The 27959-nt window shown below is 40.3% G+C and overlaps 1 protein-coding gene across 3 annotated transcripts in view; it reads left to right on the top strand.

Moving 5' to 3' along the window:
• CLOCK (clock circadian regulator) overlaps positions 1 to 24007 on the top strand; it is a 109693-nt gene extending 85686 nt beyond the window's left edge. For 2 of the 3 annotated variants that reach the window (XM_025198349.1, XM_025198350.1), the window contains 12 exons: positions 1381 to 1463; positions 1660 to 1766; positions 2777 to 2924; positions 3089 to 3164; positions 3874 to 4015; positions 5871 to 5971; positions 6997 to 7086; positions 9368 to 9526; positions 14117 to 14323; positions 15407 to 15615; positions 16015 to 16285; positions 21212 to 21412. In XM_025198349.1, coding sequence (XP_025054134.1) covers positions 1381 to 1463; positions 1660 to 1766; positions 2777 to 2924; positions 3089 to 3164; positions 3874 to 4015; positions 5871 to 5971; positions 6997 to 7086; positions 9368 to 9526; positions 14117 to 14323; positions 15407 to 15615; positions 16015 to 16285; positions 21212 to 21412 — 1794 coding nt within the window. Of the gene's footprint in view, positions 1 to 1380; positions 1464 to 1659; positions 1767 to 2776; positions 2925 to 3088; positions 3165 to 3873; positions 4016 to 5870; positions 5972 to 6996; positions 7087 to 9367; positions 9527 to 14116; positions 14324 to 15406; positions 15616 to 16014; positions 16286 to 21211 lie in introns of all 3 variants that reach the window. The other variant, XM_025198351.1, reaches the window with a different exon arrangement.
• Positions 24008 to 27959: the final 3952 nt, after the last annotated feature.

The following is a 27959-nucleotide window of genomic DNA, read 5'->3' as shown; positions in this document are numbered from 1 at the left end:
AGGAATACTGCTTGCAAATTGCATACAAGTGGAATATAGATGCACACAAGCACTTGGACAAAGAAAGAAGTTCCTTATTCCTATGATAACTGTTGTTCCTCGAGAGTTTTTTGTATGCTTCCTTTGATTTGTTCTCCTTTTCTGTCCTTGGAAATCCAGCACCATAACATTTCCAGTGCAATAGAATTGGGTCGGATTGAGGTGATTTATATCCTAACAAGAGGCATGAGGTCAGGCAAAGCACCTTGAGCATCCTGGAGGTATTACTACCAACAATCTTGGATTTGGGTGCCCTGGTACATGCATACCTACAAGCAGATTGTACGTATGCACGAAACATCTTGAAAAGCAAGTTAAAATAGAAGTAAATAACAATTTCTTTGTCCTGCAGTTTGTTGCAGAAAACATAGCATCAGCTCTGTGCCACTGAATCAGATGACATATAATATGCTATGTAATACACTGTATTTACTCAAATGTAAAATGAGTTTGTCCTCCCCCCAACCAAATTCCCCCAAATCAACATGGAGGAAAAAAGCCCTGTGTCTTATAGCAGAAAACCCTGCCCCCCTGTTAAATACATTGTCTATCATTAAACTTCTGCTAGATTTGAGTTCAGTCATGGAAATCAAATGGGAAGTTGATTGAATATAGACCATGCTGAGCATGCCCATAAAACACTTGGCCTACATTGGGCAAGCACTCCAATAGAAACCCCTTTTCTTTTCTTTTTTTTTTTTTTTTTTGGTTACCTTTAAAAAAACAAAACAACAAACAGGTAGTTGCTGCCCGAGGAGTTAACTGGCACTGGGCCTGGAGGTACTGCAGTACCAAGCCTGTACCAGGAGACCAGAGCAAGCCTGACACCCTCTCTTTGGTGCCAAAAATGCTGGATCTTAGCCAAAAGGCCACAGTGCTGATGGAAACCTGTGTGTGTGCACGTGCTTGCGCGGGCCTTAAACAAACAAAACAAAAAAAAACAGGTGGGTAGAATTGGACCAGGCTGTCCTGTACCTCATCTGCATATCAAATTTTGGAGGGTCCCAGGACTTGTGACAAGAACACTTGGTTCCAGTCAAAGTGGGGAGCTAATTAGCACATGAAGGGGGGGGTCCTGTTGTAAGGCCCTGTCCCCAGATAACTTGCTTTAATTCAATTGTTCTTTCAAACCCTGAGTTACTACACTTCCAGCCTGTTGTGAGCAAGAATAGATTCTGGTTTTGTGTACATCTTAATGAATAAAAACAATTTTGCCTGAAAATAAGAGGCACTATTTTACATTAATTTGTCTGCTCTATACTAATTTGATTTTGAAAGAGATTTGACATTAAAAGAGCAGTTTTAAGAAAGAGACATCACATCTTTTTCTTTTTTTTTAAGGAAATGTGTACTGTTGAAGAACCCAATGAAGAGTTCACATCCAGACACAGCTTAGAATGGAAGTTTCTGTTCTTGGATCACAGGTGCTATCCCTTGTGATGAATATTACATACTAACATTCTAATTTTAATTTTTAGAGTTCACTGATTAACATTAACTATTTAGAGCCAGGATCTAATTTTTATAAACATTATTTTTTTTACGAGAACACAAACTAGATTGTAATTGGACTGAATTTTGTTTGCGTGAAAATAAAATAATAATTTCTGTATTAACTAGGGCACCTCCAATAATAGGCTATTTACCATTTGAAGTTCTGGGGACATCAGGCTATGATTACTATCATGTGGATGACCTAGAAAATCTGGCAAAATGTCACGAACACTGTAAGTGAATGTCAAAACACTGCTACAAAAAATGTAAACATTTATTATAAGTTTTGTGGAAGCCCTGTTTAATCATTGAGTTGAGTGGAGAGCACCAGGTGGTGTCAGAAATCCTTTATCATTCTGTCTCATGGTAAAGTCAGCTGTAGCAGTAAAAATTTGTATTACAAACTTGCTTAAATTTTATTCCTGTACATTGCTAATTTTAAAATGGTAATGGACAATGTTTTTTGTGTTTAAAATTATGTAACTTTAATTTAAAAGTCCAATTGTGGTGTCAAGATTCCTAGTCAAAGTATTCAAATAAATTATGAAAATTTTCCTTCTACTTCTTTGAGAGTTTAATTTTTAACATTTTTTTCAGTTTTCCTCTCGTCTGACCCTCCTTTCCTGTTGTTAGCTTTATTTCTTTACTTTTTTCTCTCCCACTTATTTCATTATCTATATTGCTCACTCATCCTCTTCCTTCTTCTCAATTTCCCTTGTCTCCTTACGTTCATTATAAAAACCCTTTTATCTACAGAGTGAGTCCAACATGATTCCTAGAATCCAGAGGAAATGAGAAATGAATAAAATCTGAGTACAAGTCTGATAAGAGTACTATCAAAATGTTGTTTCTTGGCAGATGTCAGGATTTTCCTGTGTATAATATTAAATAAAAATTTAATAAGTGGTAATAAATGTTCAGAAAATGTGCTGATGGAAATTCCTTCATTTTAGCTAGTGTTCCTTGTAAACTTAGACTTTTAAAAAATTACATTAAAATTACTTAGAGAATTCCTCTCTTAGTGTTACAGATTCCCCATTAAATCTGGTGCCGTTTGCAATGCTTATTAAAAAGAACTACTCTTTTTTCAGCTTGTTTTTAGTTATTATAATACTGTTAGCCAGATATGAGCTAATAGTAATATAAATCTTATTTTTAATGCTGTGTAATATAAATCTTTGAGTTATTAGATTACAATTCACATGGTATGTAAAGTGAAGAGGTCTTATTTTATATCTTTCAGTAATGCAATATGGGAAAGGAAAGTCGTGCTATTACAGGTTCCTGACAAAGGGGCAACAGTGGATTTGGCTACAAACCCATTACTATATTACTTATCATCAGTGGAATTCCAGACCAGAGTTTATTGTCTGTACACACACTGTAGTAAGGTAATATTTTAACTGCTAAGTAGTTCTTCTAAATAAATGGTAATTGTATTGCTGACATTTGTTAGAAATTAAGAGAGCAAGATGGTATGAAACTTCCTGAGCTGAGCAAAGCAACATGAACTTTTAGAGGAAATAATGTAAAAATTGTGTTTGCCTTTCTATAGCTATGCAGAAGTTCGAGCAGAAAGAAGGCGAGAACTTGGTATTGAAGAGTCTCTTCCAGAGATAACAGCAGATAAAGTGAGCTTCCCAGCATCTTTTATATGCTTTCTGTTCTTTCTTCTGTAGGTTTAAATTTTTTTTTTATTCTGACAGGAATAATGTTTGGTTTATGCTGTTATTAACAATATATATTTAAAATGTAGAATATTATTTAATGCTGAAGAGGACATAGAGTAATTGTTTCACAATATTCCACCTTGGATTTCTTTTTCTTTTTACTGTATATAAATATGCAGTACATGGGGCCTGGTTCCCAGGTCAAATTTCTAGACCCCTGTGGGCCAGATCCAGCCTGCAGGGCTGTCAGTTGAACATCACTGGCCTAAAGACAATACTGCTTCTGCCAGAAAACTCACCCAACATGATTTTTTCTTCATCCAAAAGACATAGTGTAGTCGGGTAGGAATCATTTTCTTAAAGGAGAAGGAAGACAGTGTTGTAACACAGGACTGCTGGCATAGTACCTAGATCTTACAAGATTTGTCTTGTATGTTTTGGGGTTTTCATGGCTTTGCCTGAGATTTGCTTCACCTGGAGACAGACCCCTAAAATGGAAATTATATAAACTTCCAGAGAATGAAAAGGATATTTCCCCTTCTGCAGGTTTACCTGTGAAAATTGTTGAATTTCTCCCAGATTTTCTTAAAATTGGGTATAAGTGTTTGCTGATTGTAATAGCTGTGTGCTGAACCACCCAATAAAACCATTGTTATTTGTACTTCTTCAGAGTCAGGACTCTGGGTCTGACAATCGTATAAATACAGTAAGTCTCAAAGAAGCTTTGGAAAGATTTGATCGCAGCCCCACACCTTCTGCTTCCTCCAGGAGTTCAAGGAAATCTTCTCATACTGCAGTCTCAGATCATTCATGTAAGCATTTAACACTGAAAACAGCACTGTCTTTTTACTTCTCTACTCTTTTTAGGTTTTACTATTTTTTTTAAATTCATATGTTGTATAGTTTTAAGCAGTTTGAATTTTGAAATTTCTCTTAGTAGCTCATCTGTTATTACTATGGTAGCTTGATGCCACTTCTGTACTACAAGACTGACATAGAAAATTGTATTTTTATTAGAGATGCACCAATATATTGGTGTCATATAAAATTGGCACTGATAAAAGGAAAATTAACATTATCGGCTTTTTGTGGCCGGCGTAGCCGATAATGCACCGATAAATATAATATGTCTTCTGGCTGAGGCCCCCAGACACCGTGCGCATGCACACGGCTACACACATGCACTAGCTAGGAATCCAGCTGGGCAGCATGGAGAGCAGTAGGGGTGTGCAAAAAGGGCCATATTCAGTTTGGATCCCGATTCAGCCTAAATTCGATTTGTTGATTCGGATCACTGTCTCGGTTCAATTCGGCCGAATCCAAATCTGAAGATTCGATGCTGATTCAGAGAATCAGTGATTTGGCCAGAGACACAGCTTTAAATGTTTCTTCTACATACTTTGAGGTACCAGCCATGGCTCATGAAAGCTGCAATGCTGGGGCAGATGGAGCGTCCCACAGGAGCATGGGGGCACGCCCCCTGCTTGCTTGGCAATGGGGACCCCGGCTGTCCCCATCCCCAATCCAGGAGGCACCAGCATGTGGGGTGAGGAGGGGTCCCCCACGCACTCCCCAGCAGACCTGGACTGGAAGTGCTTCTGGTCTGCTTCCGAGTCCGCTGCCAGGCACACTGGGGACCCCCTCCCACACTCCCATGGGATGCTCCATCCGCCCTAGCATCTCAGCATTCACGAGTCGCCTGGTACCTTAAGTTATGTAGAAAAAACATTTAAAGCTGTGTCTGTGTCTGAATCATTGAATCTCTCTGAATCGATTTGGAGGATTCCGATTCAATTCGGAGAGATTAAAAGGTCTCCCGATTCAATTCAAATTCGGAAATTCGGCTGCTGAATTGGGCTGAATCTCTGCCAAATCGAATTAGCGACCAAAGCTTTGCACAGGCCTAGAGATCAGTGCCCTGCAGCTAAGTCTGTGGAGGGGAAGAAGCATGGGGGAGGGAGATGGTATTGGGGGGTGGAGGATGGTATTGGGGAGGGGGCAGATCAAGGTCTCCATGGTGAGGGAGGGGCTGAGGCTGGGTGGTGAATGGGACCCTGGCAGAGTGGGTCAGAGCCATGTGTGGCTCATCCAGGGGATCAGTGTTCTGGTGCTTAAAAATGGCAGCGGAGGTGCCTGAACTAAAGCTCATTTGATGAGCTTTAGTTCAAACACCCCTCCCACCATTTTTAAGTCCCAAAACACTCTTCCCCTGGACAAACCTCCCATGGCTCCATCCCGCACCTGCCTCTGCCCCTGCCCCACTCCCTCCCTCACTGTGGTGGCCTCGATCTGCCCCTTCCATTCCCCTTCCCCTCCACAGACTTACCTGCAGGGCACTGCTCTCCACGCTGCCCAGCTGCATTCCTGTAAATCGGCTACTGGATCGGTATCAGCCGATATGCTGATCAGCTATCTGTATTGGCCAAGAAAATCTTTATCAGTAAACTCTTAATTTTTATATTTTGTCCAAACAAGATGCCCTTAGAATGTCTGATATCAAAATAAAATCTTGTTTCATACTATCAGGTTATACAATTATTTGAAATATATTTTTAAAACTGAACCCCTTGATGTCTTGATTTGAAACTGAATTCCTAGATTTGAGGATAGTGTTGCAGGTTCAGTATGATCAACAGTGTCTCTTTGCCTTTACATTGATCATCTCAGCAACACCAACAAAGATGACAATGGACACTAGCACCCCTCCAAGACAAAATTTATCTGGCCATGAAAAGACTACACAAAGAAGATCATCACTTACTAGCCAGGTAACTCTTTAGAGAAGCATCTCTACATTAAAATCTAATGTTTTCATTTGTTGAAGATCCTAGGTTTTGCGGTTTCTTTTTTCTAGAGTTTGAATAGTAAGTACATGCATTTTCAGTCAGGGTAACAAAACTATTTGTGTTTACATTTAAAACATAAGAGGACTGTTCACAAAGGTGGGCATATACCTAAAATGTTTTCAGGATTGAGGTCTTAAATCTGTTTTTATTCTCCTGTGATTTTTCACGCAGTAGGTGTATTAAAGCTTTTTAAAAGTTATATAGTTCCTGCTTCTCTGGTAAGAATAGAAAATGAAAATGAGCCATTTTTCATTAGCTATTTGTACCCCAATTCAGTTGCATAAGGTGGTTGTGTTTCAAAGGAACTTTTAGTATTTAAGGTGTCAATTTATTTTTACAGAAATCATTATCAATTAAACATTGAAAACAAATAAGTGTCTTTGCCAGTCTTGCAAATAACATTTCTACATCACTGCAGTTCTAAAATTCCTTTTTACCCCCTTATTTATGTTTGTTTTCTTTTGACATAGTTCTCAACAAGGAAATTCATGTAATCAGTTGAACGTTCATATTCATACTGCTGCATATTTCCAAATATTGCAGGGAACATTTATTTCTTAAATGATTTCCTCCTAAAATATTAAAGCATATAAACGTCCTATAGGGGTGTAGGTTGTAGCCATGTTGGTCTAAGGACACAGGCAGACAAGGTTATTTGGGTGAATCTGATGTATTTTACTAGACCAACTTAAATAGTTGGAAAAAAAATTCTTAGCAAGCTTTAGGGTTTTTTTTAAAACTCTTCATCAGGGTGAGGAAGCCTCTGCAGTTGGTATGTGCTCTTCAGATTCACCCAAAGAACCTTGTCTGCCTATAAACATCCTAAGCCTTTTTTAAAAGAAAATTTATACTTTTTGCCGCCTTGAAATTGATGGTTTCCCTGAAATTATTTCCTCAAAGTGTGGCATGCACTGTACTGATTATTGTGATATACATTTAAATTGCAGTCTTTAAGCTCTCAATCTGCTGGACAACCATTAGCACAGCCAATGATGTCTCAATCTGCATCTTTACAGATCCAGCCAGGCATGTCCCAGGTATGAATTTTTATTCATAAAAATATGCCAGCTTACTGACTAGCTTTTTCAGCAAAAAATCAAATTTAGGTTCAGAGGATTAAAGATCTTTCTTACTAAATTAGCTCTGATGGAAGTGTATTTTATTCAAAGCACCTTAATTTCCATTCTGTTACTTTCCTCTGTATAGGAATAATTAACTTTACCTGAAAAAAAAACATGTTCCATTGATTTTTTTTTTTTTTATGGCTACAAATAATTGTTTTTGCAGTTTGTCATTTTGATATAAAAGTACTTGGTTTTCCAAAAGATCCCTATGCCCAAATGAAAAATTACTAGTGCTAAAAAGCAGTTTTAAAAAAATCTTTCCCTTAATATACCAGAGTTCAATACTCAATTCATCCTCTTTCAGATTTGTGAGGGGGATGAGAGACTTGCAATGAAGTGGTATGATGATAGGGATCTATTCAGTAAGAAACAACTAATGTAAGGAGCTTGGGCATTAGATTATGAAAACAGATTATTATAGATATGACACAGGTTTGAAAGGTATGTGCTGGTTAAATGCAATAGAAACAAAAGTGAAAGTGATGTGTTTGTTTTATATGTTGATGATTCCATAGCCTGTGGAGAAATAAGAAAGCATAATATGAATAAAATAATCTGAGTTCAAATTGCTTTAGGGAAGGATAGGAGGCATATCTGGGATTGAGTCTTGATGTAGATACAGGTCCCTAATGTTAGTGTTACACTTCATGTGAGTATTTGTGGGAGACTTGCACTTTCCAGATGCAGATTTGATGACAGATGCTCCTTGTAATGATAGGATACAGTGGGGCTGGGGCTGGTCAGTTATTTAAAAAATAAGAGCTTGTGCTATTTTAGACCAGATTTTGGTAAATAGCAAGAATGTTAACAAAGAGGTGGTCATAAAAAAAAAAGTGATCACAAAGTTAGTTCAGTTTAAATGAAGGGTCTACAAGTCTGTAACTAAGGGTTTTGATTTCAAAAGGGCACACTTAGAATTTTAGGGAACCAGGTAATGAAGCAAATAGGACTGAGAAGTGAGAGATTTAAATGTAGAAGGGGCTTGGAAGTTCTTTAACTAAAAAATGCAAAAACTATCTGTATCTTAACTCAGGAAAGTGGGGGAAGTACTTGATGGAAGGGTCTCCAAACCAGACTAGATAAATTATTCCAAGAGGCTTTTAGGATAAGCAGAGAGTCCAAAAGGAGAATGGAGAAGGGTTTGAATCAGGAAAGAATCCTGTATTTAACACATGAGAAAATGCAGGGATAACATGAAAATAGTTATGAAGTCAGGCTGAGTTAGGCCTAGCAGCATAAATTTAAATAGCAAATGGCTCTTCAATCAGACAATTTAAAGGGAGAACCAGGAAAGAACAAGTATGGTCATTATGCAGTAGTAAATTAAAGATGATATAGGTATGACCCAGAATGTAAATTAATGTTTTGCCTCACTTTTCAGTAAGGAAATGATATGAAATGGGAGAAGACAGATCAATAATGTGAAGCAGGGCATGGAAATGGAAAATTTCACATCCAGGGTGGAAACAAGACTCCAAATGTTCTCAAGACAGGGAAATTGAATGATGATTGATTGATTTTTTTTTTGCCCTCCCTGTAGGCACTGTTGGGACAGAAACCTTGCTTATCTGTAGGGATCCTGGTTTTCTCTGATAAAAAAAAAAAAAATAAAAAAATCCCCAATTTCTGGATTTAAAAAGTAACCCAAAATCCACCTTTTTCTATGATTAAAATGAAAGGTCACTAATACATAGATGCATATATAGTGGTGTTTCATTTTAATCATGGAAAAATATGGATTTTGGGTTACTTTTTTAATCTGAAAATTGGGATTTATTATTAGAGAAAACCAGGATCCCTGCTTATCTGAAAGACTGCATGCTGATGGGCAAAGTCATCTGATGCTATCTATCTTGAAGGATGTACAATTGAGTGTTTTTTCTCATTCAGGATGCATATGATGCCTAACTAATAATTCGGTCTTTCTTTTGTGAGGGTGGGGTTATTTGAGCACAAGCCAGCTTCTTTTGCTTTTGAGTTTTCCTTAGCAGGCAGTCAATCTAATATTAAATCTACAAAGTGCTTATAGCTACACATTGTTCCTTGAGCCTGCAACAGATGATGTGCCTGTAGCATGATACTAGGTGGGGCTTGACTTTTGCTGCTGTTATGGAGGGGTTGGTTTTATCTTTTTGCGGATAAAAGTGAATATGTTTCTGATTTAAGTTTTTTAAACCTATGCCTGGCACTGCAGCCTATGTTTCAGTTTTCAGCTCAGTTAGGAGCTATGCAGCACCTGAAGGACCAATTGGAGCAAAGAACGCGAATGATAGAGGCAAATATTCATCGACAGCAAGAAGAGTTGCGGAAGATTCAAGAACAACTTCAACTGGTCCATGGTCAAGGACTTCAGGTGGGTTACGGTTGAATTAAACATAGACCCAGAGTGAAACTCAGGCAGTTCTTAAGCATCTATATTACAGTTATAGCCTCAAAATCCTTGTTCAGTCACCCTCTAAACCTGGAGATGCCCAAGTTTGTAGACAGTGAAACTTTTAACATTAAATTTCCCCATGGGAGGCACTTCCTGTAGCACTTAGCTCTGGAAAAAGCTAAAATACTAAAGCCCTGGAAATGAGTAGGACTTATTAGGCACTCATGTCCTTGGCATTTACTTCTGGCTTTTCTCCAGTTAGGGATGCTGCCGTTTGTGAATACCATTTTGGGAGGCCTAACTCTTTCCATGTATGGTTTATGAAACAACATGTCTAAAGCTATATCTATGCCTTGGGGAATGCTGCTGTTTTAACTAAGGAAATTTTTCCATGTGCTCTAGGTTTGAGGGGGTAGGGGCACTCTAATTAACACACCTGAGGGTCTCATGTATTAGTGTTTCCATGCTTCAAAATAAGCAGCAGAAGCACTTTATCTAAGGCTCATCAAACAAGCTTTAGTTAAAGCGCTCCTGCTGCCATTTTGAAGCATGGGGATGCTGATACACAAGACATGGAGGCTGGCTTGAGCGTAGTAATTGCCACGCTCCAGCAGACTTGATTAATTGAATCTGCTCCAATGCACTGTAATTACAGCGCATTGGAGCAGCCTCCAGGCTCTTGTACAGGCAGCCCAAGACAGCTGGAGCCCCAGGAATAGAAGCAGGCAGAGCTATTCTCACATGAGGATTTTGCTAGGAGAGCTTATATCAGCTACAGGGCACTACCTTTTCATACCCTTAGCCAGCAGTCCTGCAGGCAGAGCTTTGTAATGCAGTTAAGTTCTGTGGATTCTACTGCAAGCACCTAAAAGCTAAGCACTTCGAGATTGAGTGCCATATCATTTGAGATCTCTTTGTGGATGTAGGCCTATTCTTTTCCCTAGTGGGTGCCTCTACATGAGATGCTTTACTGCACAGCAGACTCATTTTCTGCGCAGTAAAGCATTGCCATCTATATGTGCATGGCAGTTAGGACACAGTAGACTAATGTACTGTGCTGCGGGTAGTGCCATTAGATACAAGTGGTATCTGACAGTACAGTAAATTACTGTACTTAGATGCGCATGTAGACAGTGATATTAGGATTTGTTTACTCTGGCTCAAATTGAGCTGAAGTATATTCAGTCACGTTAATTGTATGTGTAGACACTGGAGGTTCACTGATACATTGGTCCGATATTGGATTGGTACCGATATAAAGAAAATTGTCTATATCTATAATATGCCCTGCCATGGCCCTTTCCCCCCACCCCCTTCCACCCCACCGGACTTACCATCTGGAGACAGCTGTATCTCTATCAATGCACCCCTAGTAGACACTCCCAATGATTCCAAAATATAAGTGAATTCTATCAGTTTTGTCAAAACTGGGTAGTATCTGGAAAACCCTTCTTTATAGATTTTTTTGCCCCATTTTGTCAATTTCTAGGGAATCAGGTGTCCTTTCTATGTACAGAACTGGTAGAGCGAAGTACTATAGTTATATTTCCATTGTTTATCTTTATTTCACTAAACTACTAGTGATACTAGGAATAGAAAAATCAGCAGTGGCTCAATGTCTACTTGGGAGGAGGTATTAAGTGGGACTCCGTAGGAGTCTGTTCTGGGTCCAGTTTTGGTTGATATCTTCATTAATGATTAGATGATGGGACTGAGTGCACACTTAATAAATTTGTGGATGTCACCGAGTTGGGTGCAGTGGCAGACACTCTGGAGGGCAGGGCTAGGATGCAGAATGACCTGAATAGAATGGAAAAAAGGTCTGCAATCTGTGAGATTAAATTCAAAAGGACAAGTACAAAGTCCTGCACTTGGGACAAAATAATTGCATGCACAGGTACAGACTGGAGTATGACTGGCTAATGTGCAGTATTGCAAATAAGGACCTAGGTTTATAATAGACCAGGGATTCCCAGACTGTGGTACACATACCTGTAGGGATACACAAGTCATCTCTGGGTGGTATGCGAGAGAAATTGTGTAATGGTGGATTTAATTTTCATTATAATAATAATTGCCTTTTAAGGGGTTAAAATATAAAACATAGGCTGGTAGGGGTATGCAGGCAGCTGGTAAATCTGGAAGAGAGGGTATGCAATGAGAAAAAGTTTGGAAACCTCTGCAGTATACCATAAGCTGAATATGAGCTGACAATCAGTGTGCTGCTATTGCGCAAAAAAAAAAAAAAAAAAAAAAAAGAAAGCCAATAACATACTGGATTGTATTAACAGGAGTGTCACATGCAAATCAAGGCATGTGATTCTTCTGCTCTGTTCAGCACTGATGAGGCTTTACCTGGAGTATGGTGTCTAGTTTTGGGCCCCATACTTCAAGAAAGATGTGGACAGACTGGAAAGAGTCTAGTGCAGAGCAAAAAAAAAACCCCACGATTAGAATCCTGGGAGGACCTAGTTAGGGAACTTATGGAGGGGCTGGATGTGTTTAAATCAGCAGGTCCAGATGCTCTCCACCCTAGGGTGCTGAGGGTATTGGCAGGGGTCATTGTGGGGCCCCTGGCATGGCTTTACGAGCATTCGTGGTGCTCTGGCCAGGGGCCAGAGGACTGGAAAAAGGCTAATATGGTCCCCATTTTCAAAAAAGGGAGGGAGGAGGACCCAGGTAACTATTGGCCCATTAGTCTTACCTCGGTCCTGGGGAAGCTCTTTGAGAAAGTTATCCAGGAGCACATCTGTGAGGGACCAGCAGGGGAGAGTATACTCAGGGGACCAACATGGGTTCATTAGGGGCAGGTCCTGTCAGACCAACCTGATTGCCTTTTACGATCAGGTCACAAAATCCTTGGACACAGGTGTCGCAGTGGACATAGTCTTTCTGGAATTTAGGAAGGCCTTTGACACTGTCTCTGACCCCATTCTCATTAAAAAAGCTAGGAGACTGGCATCGATGCCTACACAGTCAGGTGGTTCACAAATTGGCTAGAGGGCCGCACCCAGAGAATGGTGGTGGACGGGTCATTTTCAACCTGGAGGGATGTGGGCAGTGGAGTCCCCCAGGGCTCAGTCCTCGGTGTTCAACATCTTTATCAGCAACTTGGACGAGGGGGTGAAAAGCACCTTGTTCAAATTTGCGAACTACCCTAAGATGTGGGGAGAGGTGGGCACACTAGAAGGGAGAGATAGGCTGCAACTAGATCTGGACAGGTTACAGGGGTGGGCGGATGAGAATAGGATGGATGGGATCAATACTGACAAGTGCAGGATACTGCACCTAGAGAGAAAGAACCAGCAGCATACCTATAGGCCGGGGAACTCCCTTCTTGTCAGCAGAGAGGCAGAAAGGGATCTTGGAGTCACTGTTGATTCCAAGATAAACATGGGCCGACAATGCGAAAACAGTCAGTAAGGCTAACTTCATCTTGTCATGCATCCACACATGCATCACGAGCAGGTCCAAGGAGGTGATCCTCTCCCTCTATGTGACACTGGTCAGGCCACAGTTGGAGTACTGCGTCCAGTTCTGGGCGCCGCACTTCAGGAGGGACGTAGACAGCATTGAGAGGGTCCAGAGAAGGGCCACTCACGTGGTCAGGGGGTATCAGGGCAGGCTCTACGAGGAGAGGCTCCGGGGCCTGAACCTAATACGGGACCTGAACCTATTCAGCCTCCACAAGAGAAGGCTGAGAGGGTATCTGGTGGCCATCTATAAACTTACCTGGGGGGACCAGCGGGGAATGGGAGAGGCCCTGTTCCCCCCCTAGCACTACCAGGAGTAACTAGGAATCATGGCCACAAGTTGATTGAGAGTAGATTCAGGCTAGACATCAGGAAGAACTACTTCACAGTCAGGGCAGCTAGGATCTGGAACCAACTTCCAAGGGAAGTGGTGCTTGCTCCTACCTTGGGGGTCTTCAAAAGGAGGCTAGACAGCCACCTAGTTGGGGTCATATGATCCCAGCATTCATTCCTGCCCATGGCAGGGGGTCGGACTTGATGATCTGCTCAGGTCCCTTCCGACTCTAACAACTATGAAACTACTATGACTTACAAGGAAAAGCTGAAAGAGGTAGGGTTATTTAGTCTGGAGATGAGAAGACTGGGAGGCAGATTTGATAATAGTCTTCAAATACCTGAAGGGTGATTACAGAGAGGATACAAATGGACTTTTATTTGTGGCTGTAGGGAACAGTAGTAGAAGAAATGAACTCAAGCTGCAGCAGAGGAAATTTAGGTTGGAGGTTAGAAGGACCTTTCTGAATATGAGGGTAGTCAAGCATTAGAACAGGCTACATAGAAAATTGTGGAATTTCCACCCTTGGAAATTTTCAAGAACTGGTTAGACGGACACTTTGCTGGAATGTCTTGTCAGGGATGATTAGACATGCTCAAGAGACTAAATGAACCTCCAACCCTACTTTTCTATGATCCTAAGATTCACAGTCAGGAATCTTACTGGAGGATTTTTAATATATCATATTAAAGATGTTTACTAATACTTCAAACCACCAGTAGATTTTATTTCTTTTTAACTAATTTGTGGATTTTCTTAAAGATGTTCTTGCAGCAATCACCTCCTGGACTAAACTTTGGTTCTGTGCAACTTACTTCTGGAAACTCTTCTAACCTTCAGCAGCTGACGCCAATAAATATGCAAAGTCCAGTTGTTCAAACTAATCAAATTCAAGGAGGAATGAATACTGGGCATATTAGTACTCAGCATATGATACAGCAACAGCCTTTGCAAAATACTGTAACACAGGTAACATTTGTCATAAATGCCTATACTGAGCAGAACTGAAACTGATAGGCCTGCCTAGAGAGTGTTAGATAGAGAATTTCCATTAGTCAGTGAAACTGTGTGTACAACAAACACAGGTTTCATGTCTTCAATATTTATGGTAGAAATATTTATCCTTTTCCATATTTTGCATTTTTCCTTTTTAGTAAAATTCTGAAGTGTAAATGGTCAATAGCAACTAGCTCTGCATCAGTCTTCAGCTAGTCACTGTTTCTTTTTATGTGGCTTTTTCACTTAGCTTAGGAACTTGGTTTAAAATAGGAAAATATTGAAATGCCCCATGGTTTGGTAGGAGACAGTAGAGGCAGTGGGTAGTACTTGGACCTAGCTTAAACCTTTTTTTTTAAAGCTAGATTTAAATTTAATGGTGCCTTTTTGAATATATGCTTTTAAAATTTGAAAACAAATTATAGTAGTTTAAAAAATACGTTGAATTTTACGATTTTAGTCACTGATCATTTCAGCTTTATTGTTAGGGAGTTTTGTGTGATTCTAGAGTCCTGAGATTTACATTCATATTCCCATGTATCTCCACTTTCAAAGACCTTTTGGCACATGGAAAGGGTTGGAAAACGTAGCAGGAGGTGGCAGAGGAGACATACCAGTTACCATCTCAGTAAAAAAGAACTTCCACCAACCAAAGTTTGTGTTAAAGGTTTGCAAGCTGGCCTCTGCTAAGCAAGAGACGCTGCAGTTTTCCATATGTGTAAGAGAGGAACCATACTTTTGAAGAAGAACCAAGGGACTAGGAGTCAGGAACTCTTGGGTTCTACCTGGCCATGCTGCTTACTTGTTATAGCCTTGGAGAAGTCATTTCACCCATGCTCAGTCATCTATAAAAAATAGATTAATATAGGTTTACAAAGCTGAGAGGAGAGCTATAAGAATTTTTACAGTACTGCATAGGAACTTTTATCATTAACAGTTATTATTTATTTTTATTGCACATGTATTTATACCTTCAAAGTAAATTATTTCTCTGTAATAATTTTTATATGTTTACAATTCAGTTAACTAATTTATAAAATTATTTTGCTTTTTTAGCATAATCAACCAAATGTACTTAGCGGACACAATCAACAGACTTCTCTCTCCAGTCAATCACAGAGCACGCTTTCGGCCCCCTTGTATAACACTATGGTGATTTCCCAGCCAACAACAGGAAATGTTGTCCAGATTCCATCAAGCTTACCACAGAACAATAACCAGAGTGGTGCAGCCGTAACCACTTTCACACAAGATAGACAGATCAGGTAACAACCAAGGAAAAGTTCATTCAAATGATTTTGCTAGAATTTCACATCTTCAAAAAGAGAGAAAAATTGCACCAAGAAGTTCATAAAGTTTTTTTAGCTATGACATGTATTTATATAAATGTAGTCAGAAAACCAAATTCAACTCAAATTATGTTCTTGTCTCCCTGTTTAAACCAATGACATTGTAGGAGGCTGTGAAGGGCTCTTTGGGATAAGCATCTAGCCTATTACATTTTGAATTTTTGGGAAGGACGGGTTCATCTTGAATGATACTTTTCAGTAGTAGAGTTGGTGCTTACATAACAAGATCAGCATCTGAAATTCACCCAGGTTAGCTGACAGTGAATTTCTGCCAGACTAAGCTAACTTCACCCTGTCATGTCTTTCCTTTAACAGGTTTTCTCAAGGTCAGCAACTTGTAACAAAATTAGTCACTGCCCCTGTAGCATGTGGAGCAGTAATGGTACCAAGCACTATGTTTATGGGGCAGGTGGTGACAGCCTACCCTACTTTTGCTGCACAACAGCAACAGGCACAGACGTTATCAATTACTCAACAGCAGCAGCAGCAACAACAGCAAGGTCAGCAACAGCAGCAACAGCAGCTCAGTACAGTTCAGCAACCAGCTCAGACTCAGCTGGCCCATCATCCCCAACAGTTCTTACAGGTAATGTAGCACTTCAGGAATTCTTGAGGAGGCACATATCTGAAAGTTCAATGTCAACATACATTACAAACCTATTGTCCGGAAATTGATTGTTCTGGTTGGTAGCCTTCTCTCCGAGAAGAAGTTTTGTGCACAGAGTGAAGTTATTTCAAAGACCTTACTCTGAATCATTTGTAATCTTCATGTTCAAAAGAACTACAGTTTGGGAGACACTGAGTTTTTTTCTTAATCTACATACCACTAAGACGGAAACAGGAGAAAAAGTAAGTCAGTAAGGACAGGAAAATTGCTCTGATTATAGTAGTGATCGAGGGCTGACCAAGAATGGGTCATGTTATTGTAGATGTAGTTGGTCCCTGCTCTTAAGAGGGTACACTTTAAATCAGACGTCAGCAACATTTTTGAGTGGCAGGCTGCTGCTTGTGACTAAGCTGGTGCTATGGACTGCCAATCCACCTTGCCATTTTGAGTCACCACCCCCCACTCCATAGTACCCAAGCTGCCTGCTGCTGCCTCCACCACCCACACGCTGTCATTTCCCATCCCCAGTGACAGTAAGGGGGAGTGGTGAATTTGGTGGTGTAGGGGGTGAGAGAGAGTAGCATGGAGGGCACTGCAAGATGGGGAGACACTGGAGAAAGGGATCAGTGGCATGGCACAGGGCATAAGAGGAATGCAGTTGGAACTGGACTTTCCCAGACTGGATCCAGGTGTTGGATGCTGACCTCTGGTCTAAGGAAGTTGGGATGAGGGTATAACCTACCATTAGAGCAAACAGTGTGGTAGCAGCAAATGTTATATTTCGTATTTTGAGTAGGCAGGTGGAGGATTACTTAGGTGGGGGTGAGCTAAATGGAAGCTGAGAGGGACAGGACAAGGGAAGGGAGTGAGTAAAAGGAACAGGTATGGAGTTGAAAAACTTCTGATGGAGAGAGTTGGGACAGCCAAGCCAATCAGCACAAGGTAGAGAAAGTTTTGTCCAAGCAGTCAAGCTCTGCAGATCCTGCCTCTGGCTGCTTCTGCAGGTGCTCCTACTAACTTGAAGTCTCTGGCTAGAAACTCTGTACTTCTTTCCTCCAACGCCACATGGTGAGACAGTGTAATGAGATACTATCTGGGCCGTGGTGTCCCCTGTACAGGTCTTAGTTCACTGTGGTGCCCATTTCCCCCTTTGGTTGCTCATGCAGGTGCTCCACATCAACCTGTCGCATGGATCCTGCTTATACTATAGTAAAAATGCTTGCATGACATTGAGTAAAGAGGTGGGACACTATTTGAAAACAGCCTGATTTTTCCTTCTGGTTCCTATGACATCCTGTAGTGCAGCTGAGGGTGAAAGTCTCATGAATACAAAAGTGCTAGCTTAGGAGGCAGCATTCCAGCTTACACATTATCCTCTCTGGTATTGTTGACCTTCAGGAGCACACACTGCACATTTCACTCTCTTTAGTCATAAGGCAATCACTCTCCTTTTCTCAGAGGAGAGGGAGAAGAGAAGCTGGTTCAAAAGGGAAAGACAACAAAATCCAAGGGCGCACAAGAACTTTACAATAAACATAAAGCCTCTTCACCTGTCCCTCTTCCCCCCCCCCCCCCCCCCCCCCCCCCCCAAATATGTACCAGAAGTTACAGAAGCCAAAAAGAACTGAGGGCAGAGGGAGAAGATATAGAATGCATTAATACAAGGAGAGAGAATGAGAACTGCAGAACTAGCGTACTGCAACGTATGGCACACAGAAAGGGTTGAACAAGGTAGCAGGAAGTAGAAAAGGAGATATGTCAGTTACCATCTCAGTAAAGGAGAACCTCCTTCAAGTAAAGGTTGTGTTAAAGATGTGCAAACTGGCCTATGCTGAACCAGAGAATCTGTTTGAACTTCAAACTTTATGTTCCCTAAAGGAAGATAAATCCCTAAATAGTTTTTGTTCATACTGCTACAGAATCATAGTAGATTAGGATTTGAAGGGACCTCAACCCCCTACTCAAAGCAGGACCATCCCTAACTCTCTCATCCCAGCCAAGGCTTTCTCTAACTAGGTCTTAAAAACCTCCAGAGATGGAGGTTCCTCAGCCTCTCTGAATAATCTGTTCCAGTGCTTTACTACCCTTCTAGTGAGAGGTTTTTTTCTAATACCTAATCTAGAAACTTCTCTTGCTGCAATGTGAGACTATTGCTCTTTGTTGTGTCATCTGCCACCACTGAAAACAGTCTAGCACCATCCTCTTCATAACCCCTCTTCAGGTACTTAAAGGCTGCTATTAAATTCCCCCCCTCAGTCTTCTTTTCTGCGGACTAAATAAGCCCAGTTCCCTCAGCCTGTCCCCATAAGTCATGTGTCCTGACCCTCTAACCATTTTTGTTGCCCTCTACTGGACTTTAATTTGTTCACATCCATTGTGTAGTGGGGGAGCCAAACTGGACACGGTACTCCAGATGTGGCTTCACCAGTGCCGAACAGAGGGAAAGAATCACTTCTCTGGATCTGCTGGCAACACTCCTACCAATGCAGCCCAGTATGCTGTTAGCCTTATTGGCAACAAGGACACACTGCTGGCTCATATTCAGCTTATGGTCCACTGTAATCCCCACATCCTTTTCTGCAGAGCTGCTGCTTAGGCAATTGGTCCCCATCCTGTACTGGTCCAAAGGATTGTTCCATCCTAAGTGCAGGACTTTGCACTTGTCCTTATTGAACCTCAAGAGATTTTTGGTCCAATCCTCCAATTTGTCAAGGTCTCTCTGAATCGTAGCCCTACCCTCCAGTGTATCTACTACTTCCCTTATCAGTGATACAGGAATGATAAAATAAGAAATCAAGTACACGAAGCACTGAATTAAAGTTGACAAATTCCTTTAGCATCACAGTTAAAGTTGTATTCTTGTAAAACCCTTCATTTACTATCAGCATTTATCCCTTCAAACTACAGTCCTTATCTTTTCAATGACAAAGGAAGGAACCCTCCTCAGGGCAAATATGTTTGCATTCATGTAATTCAGGAGAAGATATTTATGGTTCAGTGTAAAGCTAGTCATAAATTTTAATTGAATAATTTTGTTGTTAGGATTTTGATTTACTGAAACTTCATGGGAATGCACCAGTATCAATTAAATGTCCAGTAGGAAAGATTTCTCAGATACTGGGTGGGATTTCTGGTCACAGAGAGAGAGAGAACAGCTGGTGGCCTGGCAACTAGGTCCATAAAAAGAGAGAGCATTCTTGGTCTGAATTGAGCAGAATAGGTATTTGAACTTGGACCTTTCACCTGCCAGGTAAATATCCCAGTCATTAAACTTTGGGTGTTAAATTTATCTTGTCCTGGGATGGATCCGGACCGTAAGATTCCTCATGGGCTGAATTTGGCTTGAAGTGGCAGCAGACTGCCTAGGGAGAGGCACACAAATGGCAGTGGGCCAGGCAGCTGCAGTGCAACAGGGAACCGTATTGCACAGCCTTGCTCACCTCTTCCAGATGCCCACACTGCCAAATTCCCTATCCTGGTGGGACAGATGGAGCAGGTTTGCAGGCTAGATTCAGCCTGTAGGCTGTATACTCAACATCCCTGCACTACAGGGTTGGCTGGTGGGTGCTCCCCAGTTCCACCTCAAAAAGAGCTGCACTGTTGAATGGGCTCCCTTGTAATTCTGCAGCCATAGCATTTTAATAAGTAGTTTACCTCTTGCTGCCCAGTTGCAGTCATGAATCCAGATTTTCAGATGTCCTCACCTATGAGTGGATGTGATGTTTCATCGCTTTTCTTCAATAAATATAACACCACCTTATGTTGGGAATGCGGCAAATTATAACCAGGGTAATTTGCTACTTGAAGTAAAATAATAGGAGAGCACTTTGAGGGAGACTGCACAGGATTTCTTTTCCTTTCTAAAACACGTGTCCTGCCAGGTTAGTGTTCTACCTTTCACTTCTTAATTTAGCTTTCTCAGTTTGGTCTGGACCAAATCCCCAAGTCTTCCCATGTGCATTATTTCCAAGAACATAGGACATGCCATACAGGGTAAAACCAATGGTCCGTCTAGCCTAGTATTCTATCTCTGACAATGGCAGAAGTGGATGCTATATGGAAAGAGCATCGAACTGGGTATCGCTGGGACAGCACTTCGCAACCTGTGGGTCGCAACCCAAAAGTGGGTCATGAGAATATATGAAAGGGTCATGAACAAACTTTAAAAATGGATTCTCCTTTAAAAGGAGAAAATGTGGGAAACCCTGGCTTTTCCCTTGCAGGTTGGCAGAGTTCCATCCTGGAAGGGGCTGGCTGCTTGGGCCCCACTCCGCCACCCCCAGCCCCACACACTGCAGAGCTGAAGCCTAGGGGTACAAAAAAAGGTTGAGAACCGCTGCTCTAGAGCAGAGCAAAATGGCAGATCCAGCCCTTCCATTTCCCAGAAGCCACTGCCCACATCACTGCGGCTGGCTTCCATGGATACCCCAGGAGGGAGGGAGCTGTGACAGTATGGGGCCAGGGTTTCCATAGCAATGCTGGCAGGGTGCACGGCATTGCAGGGAGCTGCTCTAGGGCTGGGATTTGGATCTTGAAGCAGTGGCAGCGTGGTCTGGAGCCCAGAGCCACAATTTGCTGGCTGCATGCTCCTGCCTGGCACCCACCATTCTGAGCTACATGGACACATTAAATATTGAGCCCTAGCATTCTGTGCTCCATTTTAATGAGGATGAATTGTCACTGGTATGAGAGAGAAATTAAGTACAGTTGTTCCACAGTTATTCAAATCAAAATATGCATATGCTTTGGAAGCTAGGTATTTTATTACAAAGGCATCTTCACTTTGTTCAGTTGTAAGTGAATATATGGAGAGTCTGATGTTTCACCTCACATAAGAGATTCAAAATATAATTAGCCTCGTGTACTTGGAGCAGCAGGAAATAATGCTGTATTTCTGTGTTTTAGACATCCAGGTTACTTCATGGAAACCAATCAGCTCAGCTCATTCTTTCTGCTGCTTTCCCACTACAACAGAGCACTTTTACTCAGTCTCACCACCCGCAACATCAATCGCAGCAGCAGCCACCGCAGCAGCAGCAGCAGCAGCAACTTTCGAGACTTAGAACTGACACCATGACTGATCCTTCCAAAATTCAGCCACAGTAGCATGAGGCTCTGCTTCTTCTGGAAGCAAACTGCAGGGAGGGGCTGCTCCATAAACAGTTGCACTGATGATAGTAGAGGTAGAAGTCTGAAGGCTTTATAAAATACAGTATTGAGAGCTCTGCTTCTAACTTCTGGAATCTGTTTGCAGAAGATAATATTGCAAGATGCTGTTGAGGTACCTTAGGTAAAAGATGGCAAGGACAAGGCCAACTTTGACAGTGTTTTAGTTGCCCCAATGTTTGTGGTGTTTTAAAGGATGTGCTGCCATGTTTAACTTGTCCAGATCCAGTCACAAACCCTAAGTGAACTGAAAGGGCACTAAAAATGTTGGTATTTTTTATCAGTCCTGTAAATGTATCAAGTGTTACAATGGCCATGCTGTTGCTGTAGCAGTTGTTTGAATTTACTTACAATAATGCTACACAAACAGTCCAAAAGACATGACATTATTTTCAGATTATTATGGGACAGTAAATATTTTCAAAATGTTGTGTGGAGTCAAATTCTCTATTGTACAGATGCTGTAAAATATTGTGTATATGTCTGCATAAAAGGAGAGAGAGCAAAATATTTTATATGATGCATGAAAAAAGTAATCTGTTATTTGTAGGTTTGAATATGTTTCCCTAAATTCTCACACCATGCTCAGACTAATATTTTCCTCTGTTCTATTCTTTGTTTACAACATGATGCATCAATTTTCACCCTTAGTATGGGCACAAGTCTCTTGTTTGTGCTTTGTCTGTGATGTCACGGTTTGTTCGGTGAGGTATAGTGTGCTGGTTCGTTGACTTTTGGGGGTTAAATTATTGATGAAACTGTTTGAACTGACAGTCATGTTTCAGGGTTCAAAACGTTCGGATCCGTAAATATCATCCATCATTTCATAATTATAAATTGTTTTTATTGAAAAATAGGAATTTGCACTGCTTTACTGTGGATGGTTTGGAATTTTACTCCCCAAAGCTATCTTTTGATATAGTTCATAGTTGGAAATATTTATGTAAAAGGTTTAAAAAAACTATATGAAAGTAATTTTCAAGAATGTTTCAGTTATAGAAGTAATTTGCACAAAAATATATTTACATTTAATAATGTTTTAGGCACTTTTTAATCACCTTCTCTGTGGTGAGAATTGTAACTTGTTAAAATATGTTGGAATCTTTTTATTCTCCTTTCAAAATTAGACCTTTCTTTAGTCAGAACTGATTCAGGGTCATTTTAAAAACAAAACAAAAAAACCCAACAAAAAACCCATAGTGCCTTGATTTTAATTCAGGTGATAACATTGAACATCTTGATTATGTTGTCTTGAATCTGTAACCATTTACAATTTTGAAGTCTTGGTACATTGTCAACAAAACCTGTGTCTCTGCTGCATAGCTGTTTCTCTATAGTATTAATTTATACAAGCATTTGAACAATCGTCTGAGTTGAGATCCTGAACATTTTTTAAAAGAGTGGAACACCATTCAAATGCTAATCTGGAACAGATATATGATTTAACTTGAAAGTGTTCGAATAGTAAAGAGAACCACTCTCTAGTGCCTCCATAAAAGAGATTATTCATTTAGGGAGAACATAATCTGAGTTTTTTCAAAGAGTTTAACTGTAATTGGAATTTGATAGGAAAATAGGTATTTAGGATTGCACAGGTTAATTCTATCAGAATATTGATATAAAAGGGATACCACTGAACTAAGACTTCAGAAGGCAAACCTCACTTTATAAAGATGATAAAAAGTTCCAACAAATGATGTACTATTTTTAAATCAGTGCTCAGTAGATTTTATGGTACTAGATTTTGAAAACTACAGCTGCAGAGCAAAATGAATATATACAAAGATGGACCTAGTGGTTTAAAAAATAAAAATTAAAGCATAATAATGAAAAGTAATATTAAAGAGGGAAAGGTTTTAGAGTCGAGCTGAATTACGTCTGAGTATTAGGGAGGAGTTATATGAATGTAACCAAATAGTGGTGGAATATTTCATATTAGGAAGCTTGATTGTATTATTGAATGAACAAAGGCCACTGAAAGGTAATATGAGGCTAGTGAATATTAGCCTTCTTTCTCGAGATAGTCTTGCCTTCTCCACTGTATCCTGTTATCAGATTCTTCTTCTCTCCAGGTTCCCCCACCACAGCACAGCATCCCAAAATCACAAAGCAAGTTTAAGATTGGGTCCTGGAGAATCACTGTGGAAAAGGGAGAAGAGTATAAGGAATGAATAACCAAAGAGAATTGGATTGGTTTCTGCTCCGAAAAGCTGCTTGAACCCAGGAGGAAGGAACAGATACCAATATTGAACATATCAAGGTCGCTTTCTAGCTCATGCTAGCGGTTTCTGTAATTCCCTGAGCCAGCCTTGTTGTCAGAAACTTTTGGTTTTTAAGTTTTAGAAAAGTAAGTCTTCACTGACTTGTATTTTTATTTCAGACTGTTTTCTTAACCCTGCTAAACCATTCCACTTGTGTCCAGAATTAGGCTTTGTTGACTAGAGGTCTCAGCTATCAAGATTTTATGTAGCAGAAAATAGAAATGTTAGACAGGTTTTCAGTCTGACAATAATAAAATGGCACTAAAGAAGGAAACTGGGGGAGTTTGAATTGTAATGGTAACACAAGCCATTAAACTCCAATACTTGCAGATACAGAACACAGTTAGGACAGCTGAAGTGTGTTTTGGGGGTGTAGGTTGTTGCCACATTGGTCTAAGGACAGGCAGACAAGGTTCTTCAGGTGCAACCACCCTTCTTCAGGCATAGGGAAAGTTTAGTATGTAGCATTTCAAATCCTTCAACTCCCCAAAATTCTGTGGTGCATTACTATACATCAGATGATAAAAAGGCTACCTGAGATCTGTATGAGAGGTTGATTATAACAAGGCTGTTGGCAGAGTACTACAAGGAAACATACTTTAATTGAGAAGACTTCCATAACCTCCGAGAGAGGTCAACCAAAAAAACAAACAAAAAAACCCTATGCTTTCCTTGTTAGCTGAAAGAGGAAGGGGCAAAATCTAACTGGAAAATTATTGCATAAGTTTGACAAGTTTCTATCACAGTTCAGGCAAACTTTAAAGACAAAGAAATTGGTATTTCATCAAGCTTGAATATGATTGATAAGGCCTTGTTTAAATCGCAGGCACAGCTCATGGTGCAGTGGCTCCTTTAATCTTGCAGCTTCCCTCCTTCCCTGCCCTCCCCCCAGTCCCTCCCTCCTCCCCGTGAGCCTCCCACCTCATTGCTTGCTCTTGATGGCCGGGAGGCAAAACTATTTTTTTAAATATGCTGCAATTCTTGCCTCCTGGTCAGGAGTAAGCAGCAGGGCCAACGGGGCACATCCACCAATTGGAGTGGGGGATATGTGAGGGGAACTCCAAGACTAAAGGAGTTGCTGTGCTGTGAGCTGGGCCTGCGATGTAAACCAGGCCCTAATGATTGATGTGAACAATTTATTTTGCTTCACAGCTTGCTACTAAAAAATTGCACTAGAAAAAACTTACTAGAGGCAATTGCAAAACGCCTAACAACCTGGAGAAGGGAGAGAGGTAGAGTGGGCCTTCAGCCTCTCTTTTCTAATCCAAGATCTTTTTGCCTAACTCATGCATAGTCACACACCTATGGTTTGTGACCTCCTGTTAGTTCTAGTAATTATAAAAGGTATGATACCACAGGCTCCAGAGCATACATAATGTCACAGAATAATTCTGGCAGGAGGGAAGAAGCTGGTTAAGAAAAGATTGTGTGTTTATGGGCAAATATCATGGTGATGTATGACGAAGCAAGAAAAATACAGCATGGTTTTTTAATGGTATTTTGGAGTGAATTAAAATTTGCCTGGGTTGCGAGGATTCAAAGAAAAGTCTCAGAGAATTTCAGAGGGAAGAGAAATATAGCTATTTTTATATTATATTTAATATATATTATATTTGTATATAAATATGAAAAGATTCTAGTGAGAGCTGTCTGTATGCCTTCCATTTTACCAAGAAGTGCACCTCCTGAAGCTATGACCCCAGGGCATCACCACCTTTTATAGGCTCTGTGCTTACTGCCAGTCTACATCCAAGTTAATGTTCCAACATTCTTTCAACAGCTAAGTCCCAATTCAGCAAGGGGCTAATGCTAAGGCTGTGAGTTAGTCCCTTTAAGGCAACTTTCACGCACACGCCCCTTGTTGAATAAGATCTTGAATTCTCACCAGGGCCCATGCAAGCAATTTTTCATGGGAAAAGACTGAAAAGACTCAAGGCCCAAGTTGCACATTTTGTTTTCTTTTTCTATAGTTTGGAATAATGATAAGCACTTTACTAAAAGTAACCATGTGGAAGGCAGTTTATTATTTTGGGCAATGGAGCTGTTCAGAGGTGCCCAAGGGAATCAGAATGTAGACAATTGTCAGACTAGGGACATTTCTGGAAAATGTTTCTCAGTAGTGATCCTTTGAGGCTCCAAGTGTAAGATTCAAGTGGCATCTAAAATTGGTTGGCTTTGTTTTAATGTGGCCAGGGGAAAGACTCCACGATTCCTAGCTTCCTTAGAGGAGATATTTTTCAAATTGCACAATTGTCTATGAGAGCGAAACCACGAAGAGACTCATTAGCCTGCTTAATAATTTTAAGTAGCCCTTAAGATTATAATTTTCATTAAAAAAAAATGTGTAGAAGGTTTACAGATGTGGCCTTTTAAGACTGTTGCAGTCACCAGTTCTGAACTAGTTTGTATTTTTAGAGAACACAAGAATTTATGAGTATGTTAAAGGTTATGACACTGGGTAATGTCAACGTGTTCTTGTTAGATTTGTAAGTTTCTCTGTTTGAAACCAGCTTGAAACAGGCTACACTCACTTGAGTGTTGGGGAAGATGGTTATTTTCATTAAAAGACAGAGAGCGCCAAGTTTAGTACTGAATTTGCTTTATACTTATCCCCAGTGGAAAAAGTTGGAGATAATTTGAAACGAATTGGGATAAAGACTTTTGTATGCAGTATATTTGAAGTTGAATGTTGAACAGCTCATAGTAAATAAGGCAAACATTGAGATTTTTAAATTAAATTTTGTTGTCCATAATACTGTTTTGGGTAGTTTTTTTCAATAACCTGATTTTAACACTACATTCCTTGTTTTTTTCTTTAATAAACAAGTAATTTACAGGCTCTGTTTGCTATGTTTCATGCTTTGTCATCTGCATGGGTTTTGCCAGCATGGTATGCTTTTATTCAAAGAAATTGTACCTAGGAGTAAAAAAAGAAGGAAAAAAAACACACAAAACAAAACACTGTGTATGAACAAAATACTGTATTGCCTAATATGGAGACCCCAGCTAAGACTGAGAGGTGCTGCACTAATAGACAATCAATATGATGACTATTTATGAAAGACTTTTGGGAATGGCATTAAAAGAAGTAACTGCTTTGAAAGCAGTAGAAGGGTTTTTTAAAATAAGAAATGGGGTAAAATATTTATTTTAAAATATATCAATTAGATTGAATTTTGAGTTTTTAAGCAGTGTTGATTTCACAGTGTCTTGGATTTTGGTTTTGTATTTTTTAACTGGCATTAGATTTGTATATGTAGAAAACTAGTGCCGCTCATATTGACGTCAGGAAATGTAGAAACAGTTCCCTGGTGTTCATGTGACCATTACTAACTGTCATTTTTTAACTGAATAAATGTAACTCATTTGAAATCCTGCCTCTTGTAGCTTCTGAGGTTCTCAAAACTTATAATTTTGTTTGGTGTCATTTTTCTTTAGAGGGTTGTAGTGCTGAAGTCTTATTTCCACGGATGTATCAAAGGAACTTCCTTTTGTAATCTTTTCTCACTCATCCAGGTGTAGGTAGCAGTGGCCTTAAATCAAATGTGTGCATTGTACGTTTCTTGCTGCTCTGTACTTCCTTGTGAAACAGTGGCCTGTTGTGAAGGATAGACACACTTCAGTGTTTCTTGCCTATTCTAATGTTTTCAGCCTGTATGCTTGGGGGCATATGAACTGTCTACGTTTTAATTAAAGAAACCTGATGTTTCAAATAGTGGTGCTATGGGGTCAGGCTCCGAGAAAAAGGACAAATTCTTCCCTCCTGGATCTAGCTGTCTCAGTGGTTCTCAACCTTTTTTGGACTCCGAGCACCCTCCATAACTTGTGACTTGAATGGCATCCAATTTCAAAAAAATATATACATTACAGTGCTTGCACTTCTTGCAGAGGAGCTGGGCAGTGGAGGTGGGGAATTATTCAAGGCAGGGACAAACCTGAGCCTGTGTGTACCTACTTAGCTTATCTGTTTAACTCCTCATGTCTTGTTTATCTACTCACACCTCATGGTGCCCTTCAAAGGATCTGGCTGCACCCTGGTTGAGAAACACTGACATATATAATCCCAGTGATGTGCTGGTGTGTGTCTGGATTAGTATCTGGAAACTGATCCAGGCACTGGTGTTTGAACAACATGTACAACATTGAATCTTTATGCTTCACTTCTACTCCAAGCATTTTTAAAGCACTTGTATGCTCATTTAGCTGGGGCCTTATTTAGATCTATA

Source organism: Alligator sinensis, unplaced genomic scaffold (assembly GCF_000455745.1).
Source record: "Alligator sinensis unplaced genomic scaffold, ASM45574v1 scaffold134_1, whole genome shotgun sequence".
Classification (NCBI taxonomy): domain Eukaryota; kingdom Metazoa; phylum Chordata; order Crocodylia; family Alligatoridae; genus Alligator; species Alligator sinensis.
This window is presented reverse-complemented; position numbering and strand designations above follow the sequence as displayed.